Genomic DNA, 19,659 nt, shown 5'->3' with positions numbered 1-19,659 from the left:
CCACATGTATGCAGATGATCTCCAGCTTTATACCCAGTCAACCTTGGATAACTTGCCCAGCGCTATCGCTGCCATTAATGATGACGTGGTTACAATCAGTGATTGGAGCAAGTGTTATGGTTTAAAGATCAATCCATCAAAATCACAGGCCATTATTATTGGCAGTGCTGCTATGATTTCAAGAGTTGACTGGAGAAACATTCCTACGATTATATTAGATAATTGTACTATACCATATAGTTCTACGGTAAAAAATCTCGGTATACATCTAGATTCTACACTTTCATGGTCACATCAGTTAAATGTAATCAGCAGGAAAATGTTTTCGGCGATGGGCTCTCTACGACGTCTCCGTTCCTTTCTTCCTATTTCCACCAAGACTATGTTAGCACATTCTCTACTTCTATCTATTCTCGATTACGCAAGCTATCTAGATTTAAATGAGGACCAATTAAATAAACTTGAGCGTCTTCAAAATCTGGCTATACGGTTCATATTTGGCTTACGCAAATATGACCATGTCTCTGAATTTCGTACTCAGCTCAAGTGGTTACCTATTCGTTTTCGCCGGAATCTACATATTGTTTGTCTTCTGTACTGTGTGTTATTCAATCCTCACTCACCTATTTATTTGAAAGAAAAATTTAAATTTTTGAATTCTCGCAATGTTATTGACGGACACAACATGAACTTACGTTCATCTGAAAATTTACTTTTAAATCCACCTGTGCAGAAAACATTTTTTTCCAAAAAATCTTTTACGGCTGAGGCTACTCGATTGTGGAATGCCCTCCCGCTTAATATCAAATCTGCAACCTCTTTAACATTATTTAAAACTAAAGTTATTAATTATTACCTCACACTCTCACACTGAATGGCGACTAGATACCATTTGTTATTTGTATATATCTGTATATTTATATGTTTTTATGTATGACTCTATGTATATATGTTTGTATAAATGTATTTATGTACCTAGCTATATGTATGTAGTAGTTTATTTATGTATTATATTATTTGTATCTATGCATGTAGTCTATTTTACACCACCTACCATTTCTCTGTTGGCTACTACTCCATATCACCTCGGTTGTCTGGAAGAAATCGCTTTAAAGCGATAAGACCGCCGGTTGTACCATCTATTTTTTTTTTTATGTGTTCTTACTTATCTGTTTAATTTGTGGTGTACAATAAAGTGTTTAAATAAATAAAATAAATAAACCCTGAATATTTGTCGGAGTCAGTCGTCAAATCAACGCAATAGATAAAAGTACCCAACTTGACTTGATTGATATATTGAAGAGTAGAGGGCGCTGACAGCGGTGACAGTTTTTTTGCTACGATATAATATTTAATAATTAGAGAAAAGTAATAAAACAAGTAATTGCGATATAAAAACTTTATTAAACTCATATACAGTGTATCTTAAAGTAGTGACAGTGTTATTAGAAACTATTTATATAGGGAAGTGTTATAAATTAACATCTAATAGCACGAAGTGACGGTCAGCTGTTTGCGTACCCACCTTATGCAAAGTACATCTCACGTATATTTTTTGCACTATTCCTACGTTCACTAACAATTTTTCCTTAATAATAACTTTATAATTGGCGTCTAAAAACAAAACACGGTAACTGGATTAACACAGTAAAATGGCAAACAAATGTAATAGCTGTGGAAAGTTCCTTGCGTTGGCTGATACGGTAAAATGTGTTCGCTGTTCCTTTTTATTTCATCGGACTTGTGCCGTCAATAAAAGCCCCGATTCTAAGGCACCGAAATGGATATGCAAGAGTTGTAAGCCGAAGCCATGCTCACCTGCCTCGGTCACTGCCTCGATATCCATGAGTGGGACAAATGAGCCAGACACTGATTCCCCGTTATTGCTGACACTCAAGGAGGACGCAGAAGTTGCCAATACACTGTTGGAGCAAATCAAATTGCTCCGCAATGAGCTGGTGGCGGTGACACATGAGGTGTCTTCCTTTCGACAGGAACTCATGTATCTAAAAAATACAATGTCGGAAGTAGGCAAGCGAGTCGACAGCATAGAGATACGACTGTCTCGGCTTGAGGAGACACCCACGTCGAATCCGAATACCGGCCTCCTGGAGGAAATTGCGCATCTGAAATCCGAGCTAAATGACCGTGATCAATCGTGCTTGACAAATGATGTCGAGATAACAGGCATAACGGAACGAGCAGGAGAGAATTTGCCGCATATTTTGGGGCTCGTAGCTTGCAAAATAGGCGTGCAAATTGATGAGAAGGATGTTGTTTACGTCGAACGCTCCGGCCCGCGACCGGCTCACGTGGAGAACAGTGAACGACTAAGGCCGCGCCCCATAGTCGTACGGCTGGCGCGTCGCGCGCTCCGCGAACAACTACTGCGCGCCGCACGCGTGCGCCGCGGGGCGGATTCATCGGGCTTCGAAATAGATAAGGAACCGAAGCGATTCTACATCAACGAGCGGCTGACGCGAGCAAACCGGTTCCTTTTCTTTAAAGCAAGGGAGGAGGGCCATAAGAACGGCTGGCGTTATGTATGGACCCGCAGGGGACGTATATATGCACGGCGTAGCAAGGAAACAGCAGCACACAGGATACGCTCGGAGGATGACTTAATGACGGTTTTTGGTCAAACGTCTATTTGAGTTTTAAATTTAACTATTTGTTTATGGACTCACAAATATTGTTTTTTGTTTTTTTTAATTAGTTACTTTAACTACTTAAAAGCAATATTAAGTATAGACACTTTTTCTGTGCATTGGTTTAGGTACAGCTTGTATTATATTTTTCTTGGAATTAAATTCGAAAACTTTTTAAAACGCGTAACATCTAATATAAAATCAATAACAATAAAATTTAATCTATCTGCAATAATTCAAAGTAATGTTGTTAAAGTCTGCTTTAAAATTTATGTTGAAACTTGTTCCTGCATATTGCATTCAATTTGCCATCAAGTAATTACACATATACATATATATATATATATTTTGGTTCTAAATGATTAATCCACGACACTTAAAAGTTGGTTTTATAAATCCTGGGTCTCTTGGGACTAATCATGAGGAACTCATTGTTACCGTAGAAAGACACAAAGTAGACATATTAGGCCTTAACGAGACGTGGTTAAAAGCAGGCGAAGACGGGCGTGCGCCTAACATTGCAGGTTATAATCTTCGACATATACCAAGGCCACCAGGGGTACGAGCACGCGGTGGCGGAGTAGGATTTTATATAAGGCAGGGTTTAACCGTACGCACTCTTACTCATCCTCCCTCGTCCGTTGAGCAGATGTGGATAGGAATTAAAATCAAAGGCAAGCAAATCGTAATAGGTACAGCCTATAGACCTCCATGGTTAAGTGTGCATACATTCTTCGATGCCCTGTATGAGACTCTGAGTACGTTTACATGGCGCGATCATCTAATAATAATGGGCGATTTTAACATTAATTTTCTTAACAATAATCAAGTTAATTACAATATGATCACTGATTTTTTATCTTTTTTTAACTTAACTCAACATGTTACTGAACCGACGCATTTTACAAACCATAGCGAGACCCTAATTGACTTAATTTGCTCAGATACAAGTATATGCCGGGTATGGGTTGATCATATTAGTACATTAAGTAGCCACTCTTTCATTTCTTGCGAGCTTAGTATCGACAAAGATGTATTTCACTCTAAAAGCATTTGTATTAGAAACATTAAAGCTATTGACTGGAATGAGTTGGATAGGAATCTAGCGTTAATTAATTGGGAGTGCATTGCTGAACTTGAAAATGTTAATGATATGGTGGAGGAATTTAACAAGATAGTGCTTCGTGTTTATAATACTTTAGCACCTCTTAAATGTATTAGCATCAAAAATCGGCGATACCCGTGGATCACCGCTACCATCAAGTTTATTATGAAACTTAGGGACAGTGCGCACACACGTGCAACTAAAAATAAAAGCGATGTTCATCTCAGTTACTATAAACAATTAAAGAATTTAGTGAATCAGGCAATAAAAAATGAAAAAAGGCATACTTTGATATGTATGTGAATAAAAATATCAAAAATTCTCGGCTCATATAAAACGCATATAAAATATAATGTAAATATCAATAGGAAATGTGACATGCAGCTACCAGAACAATTACGTGATCCTAATAAAATAAATACCTTTTTTCTAACGGTTCCTGGCAAAAACTTTGTTCTCCAATCGGATATTGATTTCTTTCTAACGCATAAATTTGGACATTCAATATTTAATATAAATGTTGTTACAGAGACTGACATATTCAGACCTATCAAGTCATTGCATACTAACGCCATCGGATCTGATGGCATCTCACTTGATATGTTATTACCTACGCTTCCTTATTCAATTCAATTAATTACAAAAATCATAAATAAATCAATAACGACTAGTATTTATCCTAATCAATGGCATAAGTCCATAATTAAGCCCATACCAAAGAACAGTAACCCTACAGAACTAAAGGATTTACGCCCTATTAGCATCCTGCCCTGTTTGTCTAAAGTTCTTGAGAAAGTAGTTTGCAATCAATTAAGGGACTATCTCGAACTGAACAATATTTTGCCTTCAGAACAAGCTGGGTTTAGAAAGAAAAGGAGTACTACAACCGCATTAGCTTATGTAGTGGACGATATCCTATCTGCTCAGGACAGGGCTCCCCCCTGTCTTGAGTGTGTGCCTTTTTGTGTGCGACTATCCTTGTGCTTCTCAATTACTCGCGAGCTTTTGATACCATAAACACCACTCTATTACTTTCAAAATTAGCATACTATGGTTTTAGCTCAGAAGCTGTAGAGTGGTTCAAAAGTTATATGTCCGATCGCACTCAATATGTAGAAATAGGACGTGAGGATGGTAATGCTGATAAATCTGTCTGTAGCCAGGTAAACAGGGGCGTACCGCAGGGATCCATCTTGGGCCCTATTCTTTTTATAATCTACATATCAGACATAGTAAACAAAATAGAGAATTGTAAATTTCAGATGTACGCGGACGATATACAATTGTATATATCATTTAAACCGAGTGAGATAAGTTTAGCTTTGCACAAGCTTGGGCAGGACTTAGACCGTATCTCCAAATGGTCGGAGTCAAACACTTTGACTATAAATGCAGCCAAGACAAAATACATGATTTTTGGCACAGATCGTCAAATACAATTAGTTAACATTTATAACCCTAAAGTAGAGATAAGAGGTGAACATATTGAAAGGGTAACCGAGGCACGTAATCTAGGTGTACTAATGGACGAAAGACTTCGCTTTGAAAATCATATAAATAATATATCTAAAACTTGTTTTTATAGATTAAAGATCCTTTATCGTATAAGAGACTCAATTTCAACGAATGTCCGTATCAAACTATGCGAGGCCTTAATTTTGTCTAAGTTTAACTACGCTGACGCAGTTATAGGGCCCCGCTTACTTGCACGCACTAAAAAGGTAATACAGCGAGTGCAGAATGCATGCGCACGGTACTGTTTCAATATTCCACCTCGTACTCATGTTACGCCTTTTCTAAATAGTGCCAATATTTTAAAAATGAATTATCGTAGACAACTACACTTTGCATCGTTACTTTTTGGTGTTATTAAATATCAGATTCCTCCTTACCTATACCACAAACTACAATGGTTAAAAAGGAACACTAATGAACATGTCACGCGAGCGTCACTTTTTATGCTAAAAATGCCCCAGCACAGAATTGCAGCGTTCCGAGGCAGCTTCAGGTATAACGCCACCAAGTGCTGGAATGATCTTCCACCTCCTTTGCGGGACCTGAAAACAATTTCAACATTTAAAAGTAAATATAAACAATACTTGCTAGATAAACAAAAAACTGAATGAGGATACTAGATACTCATTTATTATTTTTATTTTTTTATTTATTTATTTTTTTTTTAATAATTGTTCTATTATGAGTATGTATATATATATATGTATATATGTTATGTTATAGGATGTACTCGTGTGTAGGTATTTAGTATTTAAAAATTGATATAAATTATGAAAATAAATTTTAACAGAATGTAATTATTATAATACACTAAGTATGTTTAGTTTACTTTAGGAATACGATTAATAGTAAGAGTAGGTACCTGTCTGTTTGCGGCCCGATAGCACTTGGAATGAGTCTTGGAATGAAATTGTAGTTTTAAACACAATCTATGACTCCAATTTATTTTTTTTGTATTGGATATTAAATATTATACTTCCACAGGTTTAAATTTTCTTGGCGTTAACTTTCTGTCTAACATTAGTATTCTCCGTATAGTATTGTTTTTGATCACTTACACTTGAGAGCCTAGAATATAAATAAATAAAAAGTAAAGGACTTGGACCAGAGAAATATAATACAACTGAAAAGCCGAAGTTATGATCTTATCATATGTAATCCAAAAAATATTGACTTACCATTGCGATGTCTGTTTTTCTTTTTTTTTTTCCTATTAGGGGACGATGGGGTGAATGCGGACGCGGGGTAAATACAGACACCCAAGTATCTCCTCACTCTGTTCCCCCCGCTACCCACCGGTGCAATCATGTGTTAGCTTCCGCCATCTTTAGTGCCACCCAAACATCCACGACGGCCGGCTGCGCACGATTGTCACGGTAGGCAAAATCAAATGTTTTTATGGATTTTGATCTAATTTTTGGTGTATACTAATTTAAGTAAGAAATACAATAGTGCAAGTGATGGCAAAAAGTGATAGTTTATCTGGATTGCCTTGTAAATGGAGCGTAAATTTCAAATCAATGTTTCAATGACACGTTTTGATAACCTAAAAAAAAAACTCCTTGATTTGTTTAAAAGTGGTTGGGTTAATTGCGGACAAAAAAGCCGGGGTGATTACGGACGTCCGCAATTACCCCTTATAGATCATATACATATTTGATAAATAATCGATACTAATAACCAATAACAGACACTACACACTACACATTTTCAGATGCCTTGAAAATACATCAGAAAAAAAGAACAAACGTACACCATCGATGCCTTACAACAAGCTGTGCAACAAATTAAGGAACAAAAGTTATCTTTTCGGCAGGCCCAAGAGAAGTATGGTGTTCCACGAGCTACCCTTTTTGATCAAGTGAAAAGAGGTGGTGTTACTACTATGCCAAAGAAAGGTATACAGCCAGTTTTTAATGAAAGGCAAAAAAACGAACTCGTCGAATTCATTTTAAAGTCGTGTAAAGCCTTCTTTGGAGTTACAATACCTACTTTAAGAAAAATTGCTTTTGATTTTGCCACTGCCAAAAATTTAAAACATAATTTTAATAAAGAAACAGGAATGGCTGGAATGGATTGGTACTACAATTTCATGGCTAGACACCCAAATATATCACTTCGAAGGCCAGAAGCTACGTCATTAAATAGGATCACTGCATTTAATCCTGAAGAAACTGATATACTTTTTGGAAATTTGAAACAACTCATGATTAAATTTCAATTTAAATCAGATTCAATTTATAATGTAGATGAAACTGGGATCAGTACTGTGCAACGTAATTCGAGAATTCTTGCACCAAAGAGCCAGAAACAAGTTGGGAAATGCACCAGTGCAGAACGTGGTTCCTTAACAACAGTTGTAAATTGTTTTAACGCTGGAGGTATGTACATTCCACCGTTTTCATCTTTAAAAGAAAGAGAATGAATGCCTTGCTTATGAAAGACAGTAATAGCAATATGGTGGCTTGTGTTTCGGACTCGGGTTGGATCAATGAATCAATATTTGTTGATTGGCTCCAGCATTTCAAAGAATTTTCCAAACCAACTATTGACAGCCCCATTTTGTTAGTTCTAGACAATCACGAGAGCCACGTTAGTCTGCAAGCTTACGAGTTTTGCCGTAAGAATTACATCCATATTTTGACTTTGCCACCGCATACATCGCATCGAATGCAGCCCTTGGATTTAACCTTCCACGGCCCACTAAAGACAGCATACAACAAAGAATGTGAAAACTATATGGTCAACCACCCGGGATCTAAAATTACACCTTACGATGTTGTAGGTCTTTATACAAAAGCTTTTAACCGATTAACATCTATTGATAAAGCTATAAACGGTGTCAAGAGTGCTGGAATTTTTCCAGTAGATCAAGATAAATTCAAAGGCACTTTTGCAAGTTTTGGTGATGTTATAGAACCAATAACTGCAATAGATACCAGCAGCAATGCGAATTTCGATAATTCGAGTCAAATAGAGTCCAGAGATGAATCTCAACTCACCGGTGATTGCGCCAATGGCACTGTGTCATCGGGAAGTGGATTTCCAGAGGTTCATCCCACTGCCAACATTGATATTTTAAATCAAAATGTACCTAATGAAGAATTCGTACGCAAAGATTCTGACACAAATGTTGTTGATAAAAACCAAGTGATAAGTCGAACTAGTCAATCTTTGTCAGTATCTTTGGTTGACATACTACAGGTACCAGCTTTAAAAACTTGTCGGAGCAAACGGACAATAAAAAAGAAGCATTCCGTCACTTTCACCAGCACGCCAGAGAAAAAGAATCTAGAAGAAAAGGAACAAAAGAAAAGAGATCGGAAACGAAACACTGAGAACTTAGAAAATAAAAATATTACAAATATTAAGCAAAAGCAACCTAAACAAACTACAAGAAAACATTCTAAAGGTGTAAAAAATCTAAATAATTTCGAAACAGAAAAAGAAAATGAAGAGTATTTTTGCATATACTGTCAGGAAAAGTACGGCGTTGGACCTAGCGAAGAGTGGATTATGTGTATAAAATGCAAGAAATGGGCCCATGAGCAGTGTTCCGCTGGAAGCACGTCAAGAGGCTTTACTTGCGAGTTATGTGAATGATTTGGGACCTAGTCCGTAAATACCCCATGTTGTCCGTAATTAACCCAGCACATGTCCGCATTTACCCTTATAGCTCCGGGTAATTACGGACAGCATGGGTTTTGTTTTTGACTTAAAATTTATACTTGTTGATTGATCTCATAATATAATTGTAGTTGATTTTGTAGGTGAATAACCATAGTACTAAATAAATACAGACTGATTATTGATAATAGTATACAATTTGTACATCATTCTCCTTAAGCGTCCGCATTTCCCCCATCGTCCCCTACTTGTCATTGTTGCTATTTTATTTTTAATTACAAGTTGTGCCTATAATAAACGATAATTATAATTATTTAGTGCGGACGAGCAGTACGCACGACAGCTCAGCGCTAGAGGTGACGCTCAGACTGAGAGTGAGATGGAACATTAAGTCTACATTGTTATTGTTATATATAATTTTTTTCTCTAACATTAAAATTGCCGTTTAGTTGCTTATATCTCATGTAGATATCTCACTCGCACAGCGTTCCGCTAGGACTGTTTATTGTTATTATTGTTATCATTTTATTATTATTATTTTTTTTTTAATTACTTTCGTTATATTATTGTAACAATTTTTTTTTTTGCTTTCTTTTTAGTGTTTAGATTTGCTTTGTATTACTTTTATTACTATTTTTTTTTGTGTCACAGCTGTCAGCGCATACCTTCTGGAGACCGCTGAAAATCAGTTTAGAAGCATCATTGATGCTCTTCTTTTACTGAGCGAATCTCCATTTGGTATTGTTGTACTGCAGCACAATTTTTTTTTTCTTCCCTTTTTCTATTATAATATTAATTTTTTTTTTGTGTAATTTTAATTTATTGTGTTTTTTATACTGGTTTTATATGTGAATAAGATTTTTATTGTGTTGTAGTGCAACTTGACCAATAAATCTTTATTATTATTATTATTATTTCTTGTTTATTCAATGATAATTACAATTAGCTAGATTTTTAATGCAAATCTTTTATGACAATTCGTAATTATATCTGGTATGATTTACTAGCTATCTGCGATTGACTTATGACGACTATAACCATACAAGGTATACATAAAATTTGAAACGAGAGACGAAGCCAATAAATTGTTGAATAGTGCCAAAATTAATGAATTAGGTTATCGATGTCATTTAACAAATGAGGTCAGCTACTCCTATTGGATTGTTAATTACATTGAAATGGAGGTTGAAGAAAGAGAGTTATTAGAAGCTTTTACGAGTCAGTCGGAGATTATTTCTGTGAGAAGGCTTAAAAAGCAAACAGAAAATGGGGAATGGATAAATTGTGAAACGGTACGTTTTTGTTTTAAAAGTGCTACTTTACCAACATATGTATATGGATATGGAGGAAGATTTAAAGTGGAACCCTATATTTTTCCGGTAACGCAGTGCTCAATATGCTGGAAATATGGACACCTAGCTCGTAGTTACCCCATAAAAAATAAGATATGTCCAAAATGTTCCAGTAAACATGCTAATTGTGATACATATATTATATATATATGTGTGTTAATTGCAAGGGTAATCACATGTCTTTTGATAAAAGTTGTCCTATTTTTCTGAAAGAAAAAATAATACGTGCGATTATGAGCAGAGACAATTGTACTTATAAAATTGCATTGTCCTTATATCTCAAAGATAGCAACAAAAACCAAGATCAAAATAATTTGGGCTTTACAAACAATAGTTATAACATGATACCTAATGTGTCACCAAATCACGTTACTCCCATAGATATTATCAGCATTGAAAAGGAAAAAGAACAAACAAATGACAGTGAAAAAGATAAATCTGAAGAATTTCAAGAAGAAAATTTATCTTCGACTAATTTAAATTCTCAAAGACCTAATAGAAGAAAGAAGTCGAAGAAAAGGGCATCATCGAATAAAAAAGAAGAAATCATCCAAGAGATTACAGGAAATGCTGAGACAACGGATAATGAGGAACATAAAAATACTGATATGAATAAAGAGGAAACAGGTTTTACCAAAAAATTATGCAAATTGAAAGATATTATGATATCGAAAAAAACATTTGAAGAAAAGGTCACCTCAGTTATGCATTTATTATTCGAATGGATGATGTCAATATTTTATAAGACTGTAAGTAATGAAGAGACAATAAAAAAAATTTTGAATACACTTTGTAATGGATAACACATCCACTAATAAAATAGCGATAAATATATTACAGTGGAACTCCCAAAGTGGAGCTCCTAAAAAATTGATTTTTAATTACTACTGAACAGAGAAAATATTCACATATGTATTTTAAGTGAAACCTGTTTAAACTCCAAAGTAACTTTTAGACTTAAAGACTATAATATATACATATAGAAATGATAGATTTGACTCGTATGGTGGTGTAACCATTGTGGTTCATAGATCGATTAAAAGTGTAATTCATAATATTATCGTAGGATACTCAGGAATCGAAATTGTCTCTGTTAAAATTTTAAATTGTAAACATTTAGATTTTGTTACTTCTGTATATTGTCCATCATCGGTTCAAACTTCACAAAGTGACTGGGATCAACTATTTTCAAATTTTACTGGTAACTCTAGTAGCAGGTGACTTCAATGGCCATCATACAAATTGGTCCAATAAAATTGATACTAGAGGATCTCAAATATATGAAGCCTCATTAGATAATAATTTTAAATCTCTAAATAACAGAGATCACACAAGAATTAAATAAGTTAACCATGCCCTACAGACTACCTGCCCCGACATTACTTTCGTAACTTCAGATATTGCAATTTATTTTAAATGGAAAACTCTCCAAGAAAACTTAGGTAGCGATCATATATGTATAAAAAATAATTTGGAATCTCAATGTAAAGTAACTTCTACGAAAAGACGTAATTTTAAATTAGCTAACTGGTTAGAATACCGAAATCTATTAAAAAATAGTTTTAGCCAGCTATCTGAAAATAGTACAGGATATGTATGATTTCTTTGTAAATCAGATTAATCAAGCAGCTGACCAAAGTATTCCAATGAAAAAAAAAAAATTCAGGTCCACTTCAGGTTTTTCAGCCCAAATCGTATTGGGATACATCTTTATCCTGTGCTATGGCTGAACGCCGACTATCTCTCAAAAATTTTAGACGTAATCCTATTCCAGACAATTTTGATAAATTAAGGTCAAAAATATCAAAGGCACAAAATGTAACCAGGCGCGCTAAAACTAAAGATTGGCATAAAAATTGTGGTGAAGTTGATGAAGTAACAGATAGTCCAACTATGTGGCGTAAAATGTGTTGGATGAAAGGGACTAATAATTATTATTCTCAAATTCCTCATGATAAAAAAGTACAACTTTTAAATTCAGATAACACCAGATTTCGTTGAAACTCTTCCACCTACAATACATTCAAGTAACCCAGTACTAGAACACGAATTTTCAATGCAAGAATTTCTTAATTGTTTAAAATCTAAAGATACTGCGCCAGGAGACGATGGTATTACTTACTCTATGATATATAATTTACCTTTAAATGCTAAGTTTTATTTGCTCAAAATTTATAATTTGATATTTTTGTAATCGTTTGTTCCAGAACAATGGCGTAATATCAAGATTGTTCCTATACATAAACACTCTTTAAATCCGAATATGGCTTCTAAGGTTAGACCAATCTCTCTTATTTCTTATGTATGTAAAATTTATCATTCTATGATAACTAAACGTTTAGAGTGGTTTATAGAACATAATAAAGTAATTTCACCTTTTAATACTGGCTTTAGAAAAGGTCAGTCATGTATTGATTGTTTAGTTCGGCTTGTATCTCATGTTCAAATAGGATTTTCGAGGAATATATCCACTTTAGCTTGCTTCCTGGATATTGAAAATGCCTATAATAATGTTCTCATTGATCAATTGGTTTTGGACAATTTGGAAGTTGGGTCTAAGATATGTAAATATTTATGGGAGTTTTTGAGCAAAAGATATTTAAAGATTGAAAATGAAGATAATCCAGAATGTTGTTTAGTGAGATGGTCAAATAGAGGCTTGGTGCAAAGAGACCCGATATCTCCACTTCTTTTTAATATTTTAACTTCTAAAATATATACTGCAATTACAAATGTTATGGTTTTACAATATGCCGATGATTTTGTTTTTTACGCACAAGACAAGGATTTAAATAAAAGTAATATCGATATACAGAAGGCTCTGATGAATATGATTACGATTATAGAAAAAATCGGTTTAGAGTTATCTCCAACAAAAACTAAATTTTGCATATTTACAAGGAAAAGGAAGATAGACACTGTCTCATTAAAAATTAACAATCAAAATATTGAATCTGTACAAAATATTAAATATTTAGGGCTTTGGTTAGACAAGTCTTTGCTTTGGAACAAACATATCAATGAAATAAAAGAAAAAACTACGAAGACTTTAAACTTATTGAAAATTCTTGCAGGCTCTTCATGGGGACTACACCCTAAGCACTTACGTACATTATATATTTCTCTAATCCGTAGTCGAATGGACTATGGCTGTGTTTTATTTCATAATGCAGTCAATACACATTTACAAAAATTAGATCGTGTACAAAATTCCGCTTTACGTATTATAGGTGGCTTTATAAAGACCTACACCAATCCATGTAATGGAATCCGAACTTTGTATTCCCCCACTTAACTTACGACGTCAATATTTAGCTACAAAATATTGCCTTAAATCTATGGCCTGGTCTAATAATTTTACAATAAATTTATTCAGTGATCTTCTTCAGTTATCTCATTCTAGTTATAGGGAAAAGAAAAAGAAACCCTTGCTTATAGACATATATCGCGATGTTAAGTCACAAAAATTTTCTCTTGCAACCCTCTAAAAATGTTTTCAATGAATACTTGGACTACAAATATAAATATTGACTTCATCTGTACGTAAATTGAAGGCCTTACAAGTTCTAAAACCAATTCAAATAGCGAAATTTTTTTTTGGCGGGTAGACGTGGAAAAAGACAGACATACATTTCGAAGCTCTATTTTTATTTAATTTTTATTTATTGCAAAAGTACATATGTTTTAAAATTTACATTACCTTCGTATAAGTAGGCTATCACTAAACTCACACACAAGTTTTCAACACTAAAAAATGGACACTCCTGTTGAACAGCTGGTCAAAAGTATAGAGGAACTTTCTTCAATGTTTAGCCAGAGGATGGGTGAGTTTGAAAAGAGCTTAATACCAGCCAGCGCCTCTGCTTCTACTAATCCTACAATTAAGTCGTTATCCGCCGAGTTCTACGCATTTAAGTCCCTTGTATGGAAATCTTTGGGCCTACTTAAGGCCCAAATAGCTTATCGCCATGGGTTTGGATCGCATGGAGACTCACATTCATTCGCTCGGTGGCTGTCGTCACGGTAACTCGAACGACCGCAAGAGAGTTTGTTTTGTTACTACCGCCAAAATTTATAAGTTAACAATGAAAAAGTGTGATAAATGTAATAAAAATATAACTAAAAAATCTCCTGGATTAGAATGTGCCAAGTGTGGAATTACTGTGCATGAAACGACGGCATGTACCGGACTAACCAATAAACAACTAACATCACTTCGAACAGCTGATTGCCTAGACTGGTCTTGTGGCGATTGCCAGAATTCATCATTGAGGAGAACATCATTCTTATTACCTGAAGATGAAGATGAAGAGGAGGAAGAGCTGGGTAATCAGTCCTTCCATTCCAAATCTGCAGATATTAGGAAACTACAAGATACATCAAAAGAGGTACAAAAAATTGTCAAACAAGAATTAGTCTCAATAACGAATTCTATTCAATTTTGCAGTGACAAAATAGATGAATTTATTGAAAGTTTAGAAACAATCACTAACAAAATAAAAATAGTCGAACAAAAACAAATTGAACTAAAAAATAAAAATTCTTACCTTGAAACAAAAGTAATGGCATTAGAACAAAGGGTTCTTGAACTTGAACAGCTGCAGTTAAGGAAATGTGTGGAAATAAGTGGAGTCCCACTTCAAGAAAACCAAGATCTACAGCAAATAGTGTCAGTTGTGCAAGAAAAAATGAATGTGAACGCAAAAGAAGTCAAGGAAATAAAAAGATTGCCTATAAAAAAGGATCGACCGCAAATTATCCAGGTGGAGCTGATCAGTGAATCAGCAAAAAACAAGTGGATTGCTGCATCTCGTCAAACTAACATCTCTCCAGTGGATATAATACCCAACCTAGATCAGCGTCACTCCGTAGGAAAAATTGTAGTTCGAGAAGCATTAACGCCCTACTATAAATTTCTTTTGGGTAAAACTAAACATGAGTTAAAAGATACTTATAAATACATCTGGTGTAAGGATGGGAGGATTTTAATACGCAAAACAGATAAAAGTAAGGTAAATACTGTGAGGTCTGAAAGCGATATTAAAGCCTTCCTATAAACATTGTTAATTACTTCATAATAAACTTTTCAAGTACTTATTTATTTGACTGTTTGTCACTTATATTATTTTAGCACTTATATTTTTTAATTGTATACTTTAAATATGGCCAAGATACGAGATTATGTAAACGAATTTTACGACTGTACTGATTTAACAGACTACATGTCCAAATTACCTGTTTATAATAGCTATAACTTGACGTGTATTCATATAAACATACGTTCCCTGCATAAGAACTTTTGTAAACTGGAGCAGATAATTGACTGTTGTACTACTGCGATAGATGTGATTGTTTTAACCGAGGTAAATATTTCTTATTCATTATGTTCCCTATATAATCTAAACGGCTATACAATGCATTCAGAGCTGAGGCATAATCGCAAAGGTGGTGGCGTTATAGTGTATATTTCAAATAAACACAAATTTAAATCTTTAAATTTCAATACAATTCACTGTGAAAGCTTAATAGGTAATCTGACAACGCATCACAATTATGACGTAGCTCTGTGTGCAATTTACAGACCTCCCGACAAGCACAAATAATCCTTTATCCGCGAAATAGAACACATATTAACACAGCATAACAATTCCGATCTGATTCTGTTAGGGGATATGAATTTAGATTTAAGATCTGAAAATAATCTTAAAAGGTCATACAAAAATATGTTATATAGCTATGGTCTTGTATGCGGGATCACTGATTATACTAGAATAGAATACAAACAGCATAGAATGACCAAGAGTTGTATTGATCACATATTCATTCGATGTCGGTCCCCCATACAAGATGTTTACACCGCTGCGCTCGGCACTGTACTGGCTGATCACAATGTCGTTGCGTTAACTATGTTTTATAAACCAGAGAAATATGTACAGGATGATTCAAAAACTTCCGTAAGATATAACAAAAAGATATTACATGAACAAATTAATTCCATTAATTGGCAAAGTACACGAAATATGGACTGCCCGATAAAAATTTATAAATTTATAAAAACTAAACTAAACGATTGTTACAAAAAAGCAGAATATATTAAAAAATTAAATAATTCTAGAAGAAATAAACAAAAATGGATATCTAAAAAAGTTATTAATGCATGTAGGAAAAGAGACCAACTATTTTTAAAATGGAAAAAGGATCCAAATAATATGATTTTAAAATGTAATTATAAAAAACAACGTAATAAAACAAATAAAATTATATATGTAAGCAAAAATAAATATTACAGGCAAGATATAATAAAAAATAAAAATAATACGAGAAAACTGTGGGAGATTCTTAATCATATTTCTGGTAGGATAAAAAACTGTATAGATAATTATATTCGGAAAGCATTTGATAACGTTGGATCGGATAAAAAAATAGCTGATTTATTCGCTACACGTTTCAAATCTAGTATAACGTCAATTAAATCACAGTGTAATATAAATCTATGCGAAGAAAGTTCTTATTTAAAACCTGTTGAAAAGTCAATGTTCTTAAAAAAGGCAACTACCTCTAAAATTACCAAAATAATAAACAGTCTGCATTCCAATAAAGCGCCAGGTATAGATGGCATAAGAACGTCGGACATTAAACCTATATCTGAAAAGATTGCGTATGCAATAACAAAATTAATAAATCAAAGTATCGCAACTGGAATCTATCCCGATGAATTGAAAACCGGATTAGTTAGACCGATTTATAAAAGTGGTGTAATTTCAGATTCTGGAAATTACAGACCGATAACTATGCTCCCGATTATTGATAAAGTTGTAGAATCTCATATTAGTCAGAACATACATACATTTTATAGGGACCACAATATAATTTCAACAAAACAATATGGGTTTCAACCTAAAAGAAGTACAACACAGCTTTTGTCAAAACTTACCGACGACATACTAGACCGTTTACATAACAAGGAGCATATTTTAATAATATTTATTGATTATAGTAAAGCTTTTGACACATTGCAACATGACACTCTAATTAAAAAACTAGATAACACAGGGGTAAGGGGGCCATTACTCAAATGGTGTCAAAATTACCTGAAAAATAGAATATATAAAGTTAAAATTGGTACGTCTTATAGCGAGAGCGTAAACGTTAATGAGGGAACAGCTCAAGGTTCTGTACTCGGCCCCCTGCATTACTTGGCTTATGTAAATGATATACATAATATATTATCAAAATGCGATGTGTATCAGTTTGCAGACGATACTTGTCTTATATCATCCCATAAAGAAATAGAAAATGCTCAACTACAAATTCAAGCTGATTTTAACAGAATTTGTAAGTGGTCACATGACAACGGACTTGTATTAAACGCAGCTAAAACGAGCTTAATGCATATACATTCAAATCATAATAAAACAAATACTCTGCCAAGAATTATTGCTCATGATCATCAATGTTTACACAATTATAATTACATTGCATGCACTTGTCCAGATCTAAAATTATTAAACGAACAAAAATATTTAGGTTTGATGGTTGACAATAGATTTAATTGGAACAAGCACGTCTCCAAAGTATGTGATAAGCTAAGAATTTTTATGTCTAAATTATACGCAATTAAAAGTAAGATACCGTATTCTATTTTGTTAATTATGTACAAAACTCTAGCGGAGAGCATCATAACTTACGGTTTGACTAGCTACGGTAGAACTTATAAGTCATACTTAGACCAAATTTATAACTTGCAATATAGAATCTTAAAAATCATTATTCCTATTAAAATACAACAAAAAATAAAAAATAAAATATCTCTTTTTAAATTTTGTAATGTCTTACCAGTCCACTATCTAGTTGATTATTTAATACTTTCAGAAAAATATTTTGATTCGGAGTTGAAAAATCCAATAAAACACAAAATTACTACAAGGCAAGTAAGCAACAAAATACTATTATTACCAATTACTAAAAATTTTTATGGAAAAAGAACATTGAAGTATAGAGTACCATATCTAATAAATAACTTACCATCAGAAATAAAAGAAAAAATAAACGAAAAAAATATTAAAGTTACCCTAAAAAAATATTTTCTACAGAAATTAAAATAAATAAATAAAAAAGAAAAATCACTATTATATTTACTGAGTTTTGGAATCATCCTTTATTTATACGACGACGGTCGAACAGGTATTGGGCGATGCAGTGCAGTGAGGACATACAATAATAACTTATTATAGCTATCAATAGCTAGATCAGAATATAGACATCCCGTTCTCTCACTCCTCGCGGCCCATGAACTGGCTGGCCGGGTTGATTTGTGTTACATTTAATGTAATTTATAACTACCAACAAAATCGTCATCGTTGCGAATGTGTTCTGATGCCAAGACAAACCTAAAAAAGGTTTAATGGCATTTGTAATGTAATTGTATATTTGTTTTTATTAACACTGATATTAAATAAATAAAAAAAAAAAAAAAAGTCGCAGGAAGGTTCTTCTCTTCCATGGTGTCAAAGAGGAACAAGGTGAGGACGTCTTCAAGAAAACACTAGGGGTATTAACCGGCCATTTGAAGTTGTCTGATGCTACACCTGAACTAATTGACTCCTGCCATCGCTTGGGGGTGAAGAGGGATGCTTCCCGGCCTATCTTAGTTCGATTTGCCTCCGTACGCTTTCGCTCCAGAGTATGGAATGCCAAGACGGCACTCAGGGGTTCTAAAATAACTCTCTCAGAATTCCTGACAAAGGCCCGTCAAAGTATCTTCATAGAAGCTCGCAAACACTTTGGGATGAAGAAGTGCTGGTCAGCAGAAGGAGATATAATCATCCTTCTTCCCGACAACTCTCGTAAGAAGATTTCTGCATTGTCCGAGCTCAAGCAATTAGTCGCCCAGTATCCAAAGGGCAACAAGTGAACTCCGGTACTTTGTAGGTTACATTTAAATTTAGTCGGTTTATATGACGATGATACTGACGTTTGCATTGCAGGGTATAGTTAATTTCCGTTTTTTTTTTATGTTTTTAACTATTTTACTTTATAAATGAATTTTATAATTTTATTTTTTTACTACCGCTATCTTAATATTGTTAAAGAGTGACAACTAACAACTCAATGTTGAATGTCAGACGTCATTGTTTTTAAGTCTGGATTCGAATTTTTTGAGCCGTAAGATTATCTGTTAATTTTTATTCTTTTTATTTATTGTTTTTTCTATAGTTTTCATTTATATCTACTAACTTGTTATATCTTAAATATTAACACTTTCTTTATTTTTTGTTTGTTTTAGTTGTGTTCATTTTGAAGTGTAAAATCATTTTTTTTTTTCAGTCAACTTATGCCTGAGGTTTGTGTTTCGAATTAGTTGTTATTTATTTATTTTTTGTTTGTATTTATTATTATTATTTTTTATATT

The 19,659-nt window shown here is 33.8% G+C and overlaps 1 protein-coding gene across 1 annotated transcript; it reads left to right on the top strand.

The window, feature by feature from the left end:
* The first annotated feature begins 14,214 nt into the window (after positions 1-14,214).
* On the top strand, positions 14,215-19,161 carry LOC124542548. The gene is made up of 2 exons (XM_047120488.1): positions 14,215-14,242; positions 18,724-19,161. The coding sequence occupies exons 1-2, from the start codon at positions 14,216-14,218 to the stop codon at positions 19,159-19,161; spliced, it is 465 nt and encodes a 154-aa protein (XP_046976444.1). The 5' UTR covers position 14,215.
* The last annotated feature ends 498 nt before the right edge of the window (positions 19,162-19,659 follow it).

This window comes from Vanessa cardui, chromosome W (genome assembly GCF_905220365.1).
Source record: "Vanessa cardui chromosome W, ilVanCard2.1, whole genome shotgun sequence".
Lineage (NCBI taxonomy): Eukaryota > Metazoa > Arthropoda > Insecta > Lepidoptera > Nymphalidae > Vanessa > Vanessa cardui.
The sequence above is the reverse complement of the archived record's forward strand: the minus strand, read 5'-3'. Positions and strand labels throughout refer to the sequence as shown.